Here is a 14077-nt window from a genome sequence, read left to right on the forward strand (position 1 = left end):
AAGTTCCTGTTACAAACACTGTTCCCTTTTGAAAAGGTACCAGAATTTGTCACCATGAGCAAAACAACACACTTTTCCCAGCCTCCTCCTAAGAAATGACTGAACTTTTTAGGTTATGAAGTCAGCCTGAGGCATACAAATAACACAAAAAAATGTAAACTTGAAAGTTAAAAGTCGGTAAAATTAAAAGTGCCTGAGAGCAGGGGAATTGAACTGAGGAGTGCTGGATACGCCACCCTGTTAGATGTCATCAATAAAGGATCACCCAAGCACCTGTGCTACAGGCTGCTATTTCAGACTCATTAGTGGGGACTTGCTTTTCCCTAATTACAAGAGGGAGGAGCTTAGGAATCATATGCTTGCTAGATCCCCAGCGCCATGCTCCTATGTACTCCTCCTTCTCCCCTCCAGGCAAACAGAGGGGAAGGCCACCTCCACATTGCTCCTGTGAGCAGCTCACTACACGAGCAACTGTTTTGTGGCAGTAAGGAGGTGCTTTCCACTGCCTGGGGTCCCTAACAGTCAGTGCACATATTCCTGTCTGGGAAATGCTGACAACTTCATATAGGATGGCCCTAAATTCAGACCAGCAACAAGAGATTAGCAAGGGAATAAAGCAAAAATAGCAGCAGCGTTTTCTCTGTTAATTATTTGGGAGACAAAAGAAAGGAAAGGGGAAATAGCAAGGCTTCAGAGAACCTAAGGTGGAAAATTAGTGACAAGCAAGCTTGATATTGCTGAGAGGCCTAAACAATTTCTTAGTCTTGGCAGACACAAACAAAGCAAGAGGTACCATCCCAGAGTCAGGAATGTGTTTCCTGGAGAAAAAGAAAGAGAAGTGTTAAATTGGCTTTTCCTGTTTTTGAGAAGCAGACAAAATGGCTCTTTCTGCTATTAGAAGTATTCAAAATCATTAAAAGCTGACAAGGCCTGGGGCCTGGAAGGCTGTAAATAGCAGCATGTATATTTAATCGAAGATAATGAAGGATTCAGTGAATTGCTTCCCTGTAAACTTGACATCAGCTGTGTGACAAAGGGGAAGAATGAGGTGGCAAAGAATGTGATTATTGGAGAGTTCTGAAATGCAGAAGAAGGAGCAGCTACTTTGAATTCCTGGCATGTAGTTACTGGCCAATACTCTTTAATTCTTAACAGGCTGTGGATCATTCAGGTGATCAACATGTACTACTTGATATGCTGGTCCCAGTAAGGGTCACAGGCCCAGTGCCAAATGCAAGCTATCCCATGAGGGGACATTCACTCTGTGAAATGCTTATGAAAACAGCTGTCTGAGTAATGAATTCCTTGCTACTCTGAGATGAGGGTTTCTCTTTTTTTTTTAGAGATGATAAAAAAAATCTGTTTGGGTTTCCTTTTAAAGCACTTATCTGAAATTGCCTTATGGCTTTGACACTGGGTTCATTTTTGATCATATAAATGAAACAAGCAGGAGTCTTTTCAGAAGCTCCCAACTCTGAGGAGCTGGTATGAAAGGCATTTTTCCCTTCCCGCCCTTTTCACACTGCTGGGTTTCAGGAGGCCAGGGGTAAGTAGTTATTGCTAGCCACCTGAAAACAATGTTAGATTGTGCAGGAATTGTTGGACAGACACTATAAATGATGAATTTTGGCAAAAGCAAGAAAGTGGAAAACATCATGGAAGTGGGTTAGTTAAAAACTGGCCCAGGGATAGGGCGGGTTTTCATTAAGGCAAGCAAGGAGGAAATGCGGCAAGAGGCCTTCTTGGAAGAGCCAAGCTCTCCAGGCTGGATCAAAGCCCATCTGAATTATTCCACTGACAGGTGTGTTTTGGATCTAGGCCCTTATTTACATACAGTCTTTTGGGGTGATCCCTCTGAGACAGGCAGACCTGAGATCATTTGGTCCCTGAGCTAGGAGAGGTAGCATTTTCTGATTCTGAAACAAAAAAAATACACCAAACTAGTGGGGGGGGGGGGGAAGTGAACAGAACAAACAAGAAGAGGTACTTAGGCAGTAAGTACTACAGTCCAGGATAAGGGGAGAAATGAGGTAATGGAGGAAGAATACCTTGTAGTTGCCAAGCAAAGGTCAGGTCAGAGCACAGAGTGGGAAAAGGACAGAGAGCTTGGTCAACAGGTGTGAAGAACCAGATGTTTAGCTGCTTTAAATCACAGGGTTTTTTTGACCTAAGGTCTTTAGTGTGTACCTATTTGGAATTACAGAGTGGACAGCATCCCCTCTGCACACTATCTCTCTGTGGTCAGAGCATGTATAACCCTAGTTATAAAAAAAAAAAAAACCACCCTCAGAGGCAAACAGCCCCCTCCAAACTCCAACTCTCTTTTCTTGCTACCACTACAAAACAGCAGCAGTAACAGTAGAAAAACCCTCTAGAAACCTCTGGAATCTCTTACTGTGGTACTGCTAAAAGCTTTGAAATCTGGGAACTCCACCTAAGAGTAACTGCCCCCCTCCCAGTATTAGCCATTGATCAAAAAAGCAGTCATTGCACATGTGCCCTCTTGCTCCCCCCTGTTTGAATGTCAGTCTGATATGCAGCAAGTTTTCCACATTAAATTGTCTAAATAAGAGTCGGGTAACCTCACAGTCCAGTGTTTATGTGAGGTCCTTTTTAAGTCCAGCTTTCATCTTATACAGCAGTGCCCTCTTCTCCTTCAAGAGCACACGCTGTGCTCCCTCTTCTAGGTACCTGATATGTTAGCAGAGCTGGTCCTAACCCCACTGACTTGCTATGCTCTCCATCCCCTTCTCCCCTATGCATATTTACTGTCCTCTTTAGACTTTGTCCCAGTCTCCACCCTCTTGATTGGTGCTAATTTACCATGGTTCTCGAACCTTGGTCATCCATTTTTTAATCCAACTGAGAATTTTGCCCTCAATATCTATGTCCCAGAGGGATTTACAAGGAAAGATTAAGGACACTAGATAGCTAGGTGAACTACAAAACAAATCAGGGCAGTCTGAGGGCTCTGAGGTGTCTACGGTGTGCAAACATCATCAGCAGGATGGCGTCTTCCTTGTGTTTGAAGAAGACTCATTCCCCTGAAATTGGTGGCCTGGGTCACACAGAATAGTCAGTATGAAAATAGAAATCAGGGTCATAAAGAGAGAGGAGGAATTGTTCAGGTTACAAGAGGTTTTGTAGAGGATTAAAGGATGAAACTCTCATACAGAAAATGTAAGCTGAATGTCATGGAGAGCTGTGAGAGTGTGGAGAGGTCTCCCCAGAGTGGGGGCTGTAAGCCCTGTCATTTGAGTCATTTAAAACCAGGTGAGGCAAAACCTTTCAGCACCTACAATAAATAACGGTTCTTCGTTTTTGTCAGGAACTAGGACGTCACTCATTTCTGAGGTGCTATTAGACTAATGTAACCTGATCCATAGGACTACGGCTAAAGCCTTTCAGGATGTCCAGTGATAGGGAGTGTGCAGCTCCATGCTGTCATCTCTCATTGTCGTTGCCTTGGAGAAGTTATTCAGATCTGCTAAGGGAACAAAATGTTATTGTTACCAGATTTGAGCCTAAGCTCTCTGCCAGGCCCTTCGAATAGAGATTATAGGCATGCTTTTTTTGAGAAGTGGGATGAGGCTGCTGAGATGAATCCAAGATATTTCTAGCTGGGATAAATGTAGCACAACTGTAGGGTGATTAGATGGACCAGTTCATTCGGAAGCAGCACAGCCAAAGCAAAGCACCAGAGATGAAAAATCTGACTCCTTTTTCCAGCCACCTGCTCAGAGAGGTGAATCACTTACGTTCTCTTCCTCCCAGTGTCTCCCTGTTCAAAGCATGGACAAAAAAGTCTGCCTTGTAAAGGGTTTCCAGAACTTCAGAGGGAAATAGCCATGTAAATGTTAATTATAGTTTGATGATTATAGTTTGATGATTATTCCTGAGAATACTTCAGACCATTACTCTGAAGTTAGAATGAAACTACAGCTGCATTTTTATGGGCAAGCCTTGTTAGTGAGCGGTCAAATGACTCATTTCTCTGACGACCCTTTACTGGGCAGTTTTCAGATATATTTATGCTCAGAGCAGTATTATAAGTCTGAATGACTCTGTGGAGTTTAGGGTGCCCCAAAATTTTAGGGTGCCCAACCTGGCATTTTTTGAAAACATCAGAGTATAGAACAGTGCAGAAATAGGATCCTAGAGACTAGCAGAGCCATGAAACAAGTGGGCCTTTTTTCTCCTTGCTTTGGTCCTAGATAGGGGATGCAGGGGAAGGGAAAGATGCCAGCATGAGACAAGACAGGATGCAAACTGGAAGGCCAGGAGGTGTTGGGCTTCTACAAGATGCCAATGCCAGAAACTGCCCCAATAGTTTGTTCTGTCTGTTCCTCAAAATAAATTTACAATATTATGAAAAATAAATTGAAAATATCAAGTGGGCTTGACCAGCTCTGTATGGGTGGAGATGCTACACATATCCTGAAACCCAGAACTGCTGTTTGGTGGTAAATTCTGAAACTTCATTAAAAAAAAAAAAAGTTCTAAATCAAAACAAACCCTCCAAGCATTGACACTGCTTATGAAAAAGGAATTCTAAGGTATATAACAGGGAAAAAACAAATAAACATTATTTGATGTTGATTTTTCAAAATGAAGTTGATGAGATTTTGTTCAGCAGCTCTGCTTGCCATTGCTCTGCCTCCACAAAGGGCTTCTAGGTGACCTCAGAGGTATGAGACAGAGCTTCCAGATTCTGGCACTCCCAGGCATCTTTCTGTGTAGGAAACTTAGCAGTGGGGTTATTGGATATACATGTGGAGAGGTAAGAAAGTAAACAATAACTCAGGAAAGCTGCTTGGTTTCTATTAAAAGACTGGTGAAATTGAAAAACCCCATATCCTGACAGAAATAAATCAGCACTTTTTGATCAGCCCAGAATCCTGCTATATGCTACAAAGATCCCTTCACAGGAAAAGGTATCCCTGTGAGCATGCTGGATTGCAGTCCTGGTCCACTTGTGCGGGATTATGTCCCGTTAGCTTTAGCTGACTGCAGTGCCAATAGCTGTATCCAAGCTAACAGTTGCACCGCGGCCATTCACAACCTAGAAACTGCACTAATGCATGGACTTCACCTAAGCTATAGACCTAAGTGTGAGCACTTTTCCTTCCATAAAGCGAGCCCAGGGTGCTTAGTTCAGGTGCATATGGCTGCATTGTAGACACCTAAAGTTGCATGAGGTGAATACCATAATTAATCCTGGTTGATTTTAATCAGTTAGGTGCTTAAACCCCTTCACTGAGCTGAGCTTTAGCCCTATATTTGGCAGGACTATCTTTCAGGTGCTAAGCAAGATGTTGGGGATGAAGAGGATATAGACTAAAGACTCAAGCAGAGAGAGGCAAAAGGTCTTGTATTAGACCCGTAGGAGGCAGGACATCATAGTATATCAGATTTCTGCTGCATTGCTTCAGTTTGGAGAAATGAAACCCCTATAGGGTAGTGTTTTGCCTCTCTTCCCCTCTACCCTCCCCAGCAACCAGCTGCTCACTAGCTTTTAGGTCCCCCAAGCCTGAAAAATCAGCACAGAGCGCTAGTACCGGCCAGTCAACAGGAATGCTATTGATTCACCGTGATCTGCTATGTAACTAACAATTAGTAGCTAGCAGAAGGCTGAAGTCCTGGCAGTTGCAGCCTGACCAGAAGGATTTCTTAAATAAGCAACCTATTCAGAATCATTAACTTACCTGCACTCCCATGTGCACAGCAGAGCATCCCCAGCAAGCCTTTGGATCATGATTCACTTTGCTTTTGGACTGTGTCACTAATGACTGCCCTTACAAGTGATATGTCTGGGAGGGAGCCCACATTTTAATGGCTTTGCTCAGCAGCTTTCTCTGTCATCGTGCAGTATGTACTGCGGCCACAAGACAGAAGAAGGTGCAAACCTTTAAATAGTGCTTTCCAACAGTGCTCCCTATGAAAGTCAGTGGAAATGCTAGTGGAAGCAGTATTGGACCCTAAATAAGCAGGAAAAGCAGCCATATGTTGGAAGGAGATGAATATTATGTAAATAATAAAGCTTACAGACATTTTGTAAGTGAGCAGGCCAATCTCATTATTGATCTACAATTAAACGAAACAGTGGGGTCATACCACCCTATTAGGTCTAGTAGATTAAACTCAGTTAGGCTGTCTCTTTTTGTTATTGTTTCTGATGGAGTTTTAGAGCTTTCTTAATTCAGGTCAAAAAATGAGAGGCTTCCTCATAAGCATTTTAATTAACAGCTGAAGAATTCTCTTGCCCCTAGAGACTGACAGTATCAAAACTAGAGCTTAGCACTGCTTCCCCTCTCAGATTGTCACATTTAAGCTCAAATTGTATTTATGCCCCTTTATTCAAGTCAAAAACACAGCCAGCAAATCAAACCCATTCCCCTCCCTCACCAGCTCCTAAGAAAAAAAAAAGTACCTTAAAAGTTTGATTTTTGACCTAAACATGTTCTTTGTCCACCCGACAAATGAGGACCAGAATGTACATGGAAAACAACCTAAATCTACTGAGGTAAGCCCTTTGAGTTGGACCTCAGGGCTATGCACACCTCATCACAGGTGTTTTCTCTGCCCCAACCCATCTGTGCAATAGGATCATCCAGTGTTGTCTCAGGACTGAGTAAAACCTCAGTCCTTTCGTAGGATTGCTCGATGCACTTTTTCACCAGGTAGATACTCTCAGTCAAGCTGTTTGGTTTCTACAGAGCATGCTGCTCCTCAGGTCAAAGGAGAGCTCTTTCCAGGTCTGCGGTGGTTCATGTTCATGTTCTCTAGGCTTTGACTTCTTGCGGTGGCATTCCTGTGCCAAGCTGATTTCACACCACAGGCCACTTATCATCCTATCAGCCTTGCTCGAGGAGACACCTGACCCCAAATACAATCATGGATGATAAAAGCATGCCCTTGAAATCCACCACTCCGCCATATCCTCCTCTATGTGGAGCTGGCACAGATACTGCTCTGTTCCAACCTGTGGGGCAGGGGGGTGCTATAAGGAGGGAGGTAGTTGAAGACCAAATAAGGTTTAGGGAAAGGTAGCAGCTCCAAGTGATGGGGGCTGAAGGAGAGCGTGCTGGGCAGCCAGGCTGTTGTCAGATGCCCTTGTAGTGGTGAGTAGTATCCCACAGCAGGGATGGTAGTAGTGACCTTTCTGGGCACCAGGCTAGGAACCTTTCAAATATAAAAATGAAGTCTCAGGTCAATCAGTACAGACTTTTAGTTAGATACAGTTTATGAGCAACCTGATCCACTTTCCCAGTGCTCACTAGTTAAGGAGAAAAGTTTGAAAGAATGGATTCCCTAAAACCTAATGATGTGCTGTCACCCAGGCAGAAGAGGCAAAATACCCTTTGTTCTAACTGTGCAAAAAACTCCCGGCAAGGAAAGAGACTGTGTGCCAGCCTAGATAGTATTAACCAACTGGACTTAGCAAGGACTTGGTCAAGGGCAAAAAAGCTCTGATCAGCCTAACAAGGCTAGACATAGCAAAGAGATACTGACTGTCAAAAGAAACATGGTATTGTGGTTGCAAATGTCATATTTCTTCCTATTTAGAAAATTTTAGGTTTTAAAGATGTTTTGACCCAAAGTATAATTTAGAAGAAAATGATTTAGAAATAAAATGGGGAAGAATCTTCCTGCAAGAGGCACCTTACAGCATATTTACAAAATAGATTTCATTTCATGAAGAACGGCATAATATTTATTCCTAAAAAAAAAGTGTTATTCTACCAAATTTGCTGGGATTTATCTTGTTCATATTGCCGTTTTCTTCCTGTCCTGTCCTCTGTCTCTGGTATAGTACCATGTGAAAAGGTGACCTGGAGAAGAATAGCTTTCTCCCCCTCAGTGGCTTTATACATAGCCTCCAATACTCACTGTGGTATCTGCCTTGGGAGCAGGAATGAAATCAACATCTGTCAGATGCTGAAGGCCACCAAAGTTGCCAAATTTTTCATTTTTCCTCCACTTTGCTCGCTGGTTCTGGAACCAGATCTAGCTCCAAGGAAAGAGAGGTAAGAAAGAACAGGCATTGAAATGAACAAGTAATATAGGAAGAATGTCTTACAGCCAATTACTTTCCCTACTCTTAAAGTGATGTGCGGAAAATATTGACCTCCCATTCAGCAGAGCCAGGGGCTGAACCTGGGGTTTGACACAGCACCTGTCTCACTCTCACTTTGTATAGTGCATAGGATCTCTGGACTATCATGACAGTCACTTTTCTCATAGCTCACAGAAAACCTAGGGTCTCCCTGTTCAAGGAAAGATAGCTCTATAGGGTGCAGCAGGTCTTCCAGTGCTTTCCTGAGAAAGTAAATCCTTCACAGTTATCCCTTCACAGCAGTCGAGACATTTAGCATTCTGCCTTTCCTAAGGAGTGCACCTTGTTACATGGCAGGACCCTTCCAACTGGTAGGTGAACAGTTTGGGAAAAGGCCCACCTAGAGGTTCTGTGGAGCTGCAATAAAAGTGTCACCAGTAGAGCTGTAGTAACAGCATTCTTTCTATATTTAGCTGGTAACATTTTGAAAATCACATAAGTGACCTAAGCAAAGGACCCAAGGGGGTGCAACCTTCTAAATCACTCAGGACTATGAATATGTTACCTACCATCTCTTCTGCACTAGACAACAGACAATTAATTTTCTCAGAGGAGTTTCTTTCATCTGTCTGCTGGTTTGACATTTCTGGCTTCTGGATGAGCCACACAAGTATTTATTGTGCAGTCACAGCAGTGCGTCTTATTGCATTGCTGTGAAAAGTTGAATTCCCCTTCCTTTGTAGACAGACCACTGCTATTTGAATGTAATCATTTCCTTTCTAGGCAAGTAGTTCAAGTGAACACAAGGTGTTAGTGACCAAAAACAGATGCTGTTGAATGTGTATGTGTATTTAAATATAAATATATGTATATGTGTGTGTGTGTAAAAATATTTATGTATTTTAAATCCAATAATGAACAGCTCAGTTATTTCTCCATCTTTTGCCCAGTAATGGGAAGTAATGGGAATGTCAGGAAGTAATGGGAATGTCAGGAGCCCTCTGCTATATTGCTGATAGTTAGGAGTGTCTAAGGTTACTGAAAGGCCAGCCTTGTTTATCTGGGTTTGCATGTGTTTGAGAACTGCTTAGTCTGTATGAACTGCTCCATTCCCTTTCTACTAGGCAGGAGTTATATGGTGAAACAGCACCATGAAATGACTTCTCTCTAACACTGATAAAGTAATTGAGGGCAGAGGGGGGACTGAAGCCAAAATTCACCTTTGAAGTGTTCCTTCCAAAGTCTGCACATGGGCTAAAGTCCTCACTTCAGGTATTTTTTTAATAAAGGGACAGCTCTATTCTCAACCAACGTTGTCTTTTTTGCCCAACCAGCCCTCGACCACCCTTACCCCTAGAATGTTTTTTCATTGCCCACTCTGAATCTCCTTTACTGGGATTTTAATTTATTCCTTCATGCTCTATCCGCCACAAATATCAAACTACCAATATCCTTTACCCTCTGCACTAACCTTCAGTTTTCCAGTGTTTCTGAGTGATGGCACTGAGACAGAATACAATATGCCAGTGTATGTTTGCGTAAGTCACACCAGTGCTAAAACCAGGTCTGAATCCCTCCTGCCTGGGATTCCACAAGATACTGTGTTTGCCTTCTCTGCCCCAGCACTGACCAGGAACACGGCAAGGGAGGGAGCTCAGTAGACTGTCTTTGGAAATAGAAACTAACAAAAGTGTGCAAAGGGAGGGTGGAGTGCCCCATTTCAGAGGAATGGCCTCCCATTGTTAACTGGTAAGATTATCTCTCTGTTGTTTTTTTGCAGACATATGACCAGTGATCCAGAGCGCTGTATCAATGACACAATCTTTTCATTATTTACCACCCCCTTAATCTTCTTAACATTTGCTCAGTCCATCATTAAAGATATCATTGATTGTGTAGTTCACATTCACCTTTGTGTCAATAAACAATTCCTATGGAATATCACCTTGGAAATATCTTCATCTGCTATTGGATACCTATTAGGTACCCAGATTTTTGTGTACTAGGATATGCCCTCTTGATTTGGTCTGCAACCTCAGTTCAAGTGGGGTTCAGGACTAAGTCAAGGTCCTCACAGAGACATGCCATCAATGCTATTGCCTCTATCAACCAAATGTATAATCTCATCCAAAAACGATGAGTTTGACAAAATCTATTTTCTATAAGCCAGTATTGATAAGTATTAAACATATTATTTCTTTAATTCTTCATTAACAGAAACGCCAATCAGCTTTATCACTGTTTTTGCCAAAAATCAACGTTTGGCTGGCAAGTCAATCGTTATCTGTTTGTCCCATTTACTCTCTTAAATACTGACACCATACTAGCTTTCTTCCAGGTCCCTGGAACTTCTCTTGTGTTCCAGGACTGATTAAATAGCAACACTGATGACCCAAAATGCTTCTTAAGCAGCTTTTTAAGAGCTTCTAAAGGCAACTCACCTAAATGTCTCAATTTAAAGATATCTATCTGTAGCAACTGCTGTTTAACATTGTCCTGAGGAAAAGTGTTTCATCATCCTCACAAGCTGCTACTAACTTCATCTGACATATTTCCAAGTATATAGAAAAAATAATGATTGACCATCTCTGCCATTTCTGCATTATCCTTGACAATCCCATTGTTTCTGCAGAGTAACAGATCAATAAAATTGTTCAAATTTTTTTATTCTTAATGTACTTTTATAGAGTTTCTGATTATGCTTAATTCTTCTAGCCACAGATTTGAACTGTATCCTGCTTTGTTTATCTATTCCAATTTCTTGCTTCTAATGTTTACACATTCAGCATTCTCAATTTTCTGTTGTATGTGTGCATTCATACATACAGGGATATAATTCCATCTATACACTTAGCCTGTGATAACTGATACCGAAGTTAACGCTAATTTTTAATTCTGTGGCCAGTTTCCCTTTGTCAGCCAAGATGGGGTCAAATGCAGAACTTCCTGTCTCATGTGTAACAGTTTCCAAATTGAGAAATGGCTGTCTGGAATTCTGACGCAAAAGGCCTTTTCTTGTATATATCTCTCAGGCTGATGTTTCCCATGAAAATGTGTGGGTTTTTTTCCCTCTCTACAGATTATAACTGATTTCTTAGAGATGATTATCTTGGTCTTTCATGTGATTTGGTGTTCTGTAGAGGATGCTGACTAGTAGCCCAGCTTGCACTTTATATCATTGGAAATATATATCATTGGAAATTCATTGTGGGTGAACTGATATCACTAATAGGCACACTACAGCTCTGCTGATCCAGTTCTCCCTATTACCTAACAATGAAGCAATATCGTCATGGTTAGTTGATATCCAATGCATGTCACAGTCAATAAACTGCTCTGTGTTGAACTTCAAATGTTAGAGTAGGAGTTGTATATAGAAATACACTGGTAAACTAGCATTTTGGCAAGTAGAGAAACTAGAAACTATCTTGCAAAAATCATCGTGACAGTGACTGGTAAACAACATTAATTTCCAAAACACAGTGATATGTATTTTAATGTAGCAGATTTTGTATGCAGTTAGTGTATGGGGTCAGATTTTGAGCTCAGTCAACAAGACTGCGTTGCAGATTGGGGGGGACTGGGTTAGTTTCCATGCACTGAAATTACAGAGTATCTGTAGTCCTTAATATCAAGGTACAGAGCAGGAGGATGGCATTTGCATTTGGGCAATTATTTTCACTTTTTCAAGACTCTGCAGAAGAGGAATGTGGATGACGTTTTATACTGGATGTACATTAGTCTATATAAGATTGATAAATGGTTAATAAATATTTTCATAAGGGGCTGCTCTGTTGCTACAGAGTCCAACGGGATGACTATAGCCACCTGTAACTCCTATTTGTTATGCATTTAATATGGTTAGAGCTTCTGCTAACCCTTTGTTTAATCCCTTTTGGGTGGCAAGTACTTTTTCCCTATTTGCAAATAGAGAACACTGATACTGGCCTCCTCTGTCAGATTACACAGAGATCACATATTTCATTAAAGGTGTCACCCAGACATAAACTATTAAGGATGTATCCTGAATAAAGAATTGGTGTGGTGAACTTAGCCTCTTGGACACAGAATATACCTGCACTCTGGCTTCTGGTAGATTGATCTTTGCTGCCAGCTGATTGCGGATATGGATATCAGGGTAATGAGTCACTTGGAAAATCTTCTCCAGTTCCTGGAGCTGCTCAGCTGTGAACGTTGTCCGGATTCTCCGTTTCCCTTTCCTCTCATCTGTGCAAACAAGACGAAGTATATTGCAGCTTATAAGGAAGGGTTTATTCAGACAGGGCCACAAGAAGATTCAGGGATCCAGTTTCTGTAAATTGCTATGCAGTGGGGATGGCATCTCCAACACCTTCTAGAGATGTGTTTACTATAGGTGACCATCTCTTGACCTAGCAGTGAATGTGGACCCCATCATTCAAGGGGTGAAAGGTGTCCATTTGCAGTACTAATTTCATTGATCCATTGTGTGTCAACTGCTGCACAACCCAATGTGTTTTAACCACTCTAAGCCTGTGATGGGTTTGCCATCAAAGTCACTTAGTGTTAGACAGACCTTTGAGCTCTTTTTGCTCATGTCTATCACATGCAGACAACACCTCTTTCTCCTTCATAATCCTTTACAAATCATTTATGAACAAACCCTTAATGAAAAGGGAATTCATAACTAGCTCACTCCGTTTTGCCTTGGTGCTGTTCTCAGGCCCGTAATTAATCACCATCTTTCTTTCAGCTCATAAGTTTTCCATCCATCTCCCCTTTCCTGTCATATAAGCTTTCCTCAAGCTCTGAAGTATAATGCACTCAGAAGAGTAGTTTGAATATCCAAGTTTACCTGCAGCCTTCTATTAAATAAAATAGAAATCCATGTTTTCCTTAGAATCCTTATGAATTTCTCCCTAGTCAGGAGAGCATGAACCTTCCTAGGCAGAAGGGTATGAACTATGAGGGTAGAGCTATGAGTAAATGTAGTCACTTTTGCCCTTAACAGTCACCCACAGTACCACCACCATCACCATTAACCCATCAGCTGAGGACCCCCGTTATTACTTTTCCTTGTATCCTTATGATGAGAAACCTTCAGCCATTCATTGCCCTCTAACATACTTCAGCAACATTGCTGCCACCTTTTCACCCTGCTGCCATGCCCAGGCCAGATAGTCCAGCCCTACACTATACCAGCCAGCTCCCAAGCTCCATGCTACACAGGCTCAGAGTTGTTGAGAAATTACAGTGTAAGCGGGTATTTGCTTGGGCTGATTCTGACTTTATGGCTAGTTTTTATTTCTTTGGCACTCTGCTGAGTTTGATGAATATATTCCTCCTGTATGCCGGCAAGATCAAAAAATGCCCAAAGAGTATGAACACGTACAGGCAAGTAATCCATTCCAAACTGACCAACTGACTTCTGCTCTCTTCCCCTGTCATTCTTGCAGCAGTATTTAGTGATAGTCAGCAGTTTCATTGCAACTGGTAAGCAGTGTGATAATTGCTTTAAAAATGTTACATCACAAAGAAAAAAAATCATAGTGGTCTCCTGATTGCACTTTTGTGGTGTGGGGACCTTCTAAATGAACTTGACTTTAAAAGCTACAAAGCAGTGACCTTAAAACTCACAGACTACTGGAGACCTTCAGGTGGTGTGAATACCTCAGGGGACTCTTAGACTGCTCCACTCCCTCATTTGCTGCAGTGTGACCACCTTAATAAGCTTTTCCCTCAGTACTCCTACATCATTTTGAAATGCTTTCCTACACCAGGGCATTTTATTTAGATCATGAACTGTGTGTGCTACTTGGAATAAGTTAGAATCAGGCCTGGGTTGGTCTGCTATGGTGCTGAAGGGCTAATATTTTGCAGGGAGGAGGAGGAGGGATTAGCAGACGTGAGCTGCAAGGCAGCTGTTCTGCGGAACGTGGAGTTTAAGGCCCATTCCAAAGCCTGGATTTCTGGTGCACAAATGGAGAATTTTCCAGGTGATGTTGAATGATCAGTGTAAAAAAGCCATGCCCTAAGTGTCGT

At 42.0% G+C, this 14077-nt stretch overlaps 1 protein-coding gene across 4 annotated transcripts in view; it reads right to left on the bottom strand.

Annotated features, from left to right (window-relative positions):
* Positions 1-4574: 4574 nt before the first annotated feature.
* ISX (intestine specific homeobox) overlaps positions 4575-14077 on the bottom strand; it is a 69808-nt gene continuing 60305 nt past the window's right edge. For all 4 annotated transcript variants that reach the window (XM_068943637.1, XM_068943648.1, XM_068943626.1 and 1 more), the window contains 3 exons: positions 12132-12283; positions 7891-8007; positions 4575-7182 (listed from right to left, as the gene is read on the bottom strand). In XM_068943637.1, coding sequence (XP_068799738.1) covers positions 6946-7182; positions 7891-8007; positions 12132-12283 — 506 coding nt within the window. In that variant the 3' untranslated portion in view covers positions 4575-6945. The remainder of the gene's footprint in view (positions 7183-7890; positions 8008-12131; positions 12284-14077) is intronic.

The sequence above is a fragment of the Struthio camelus genome, chromosome 1 (genome assembly GCF_040807025.1).
Source record: "Struthio camelus isolate bStrCam1 chromosome 1, bStrCam1.hap1, whole genome shotgun sequence".
Classification (NCBI taxonomy): Eukaryota; Metazoa; Chordata; class Aves; order Struthioniformes; family Struthionidae; genus Struthio; species Struthio camelus.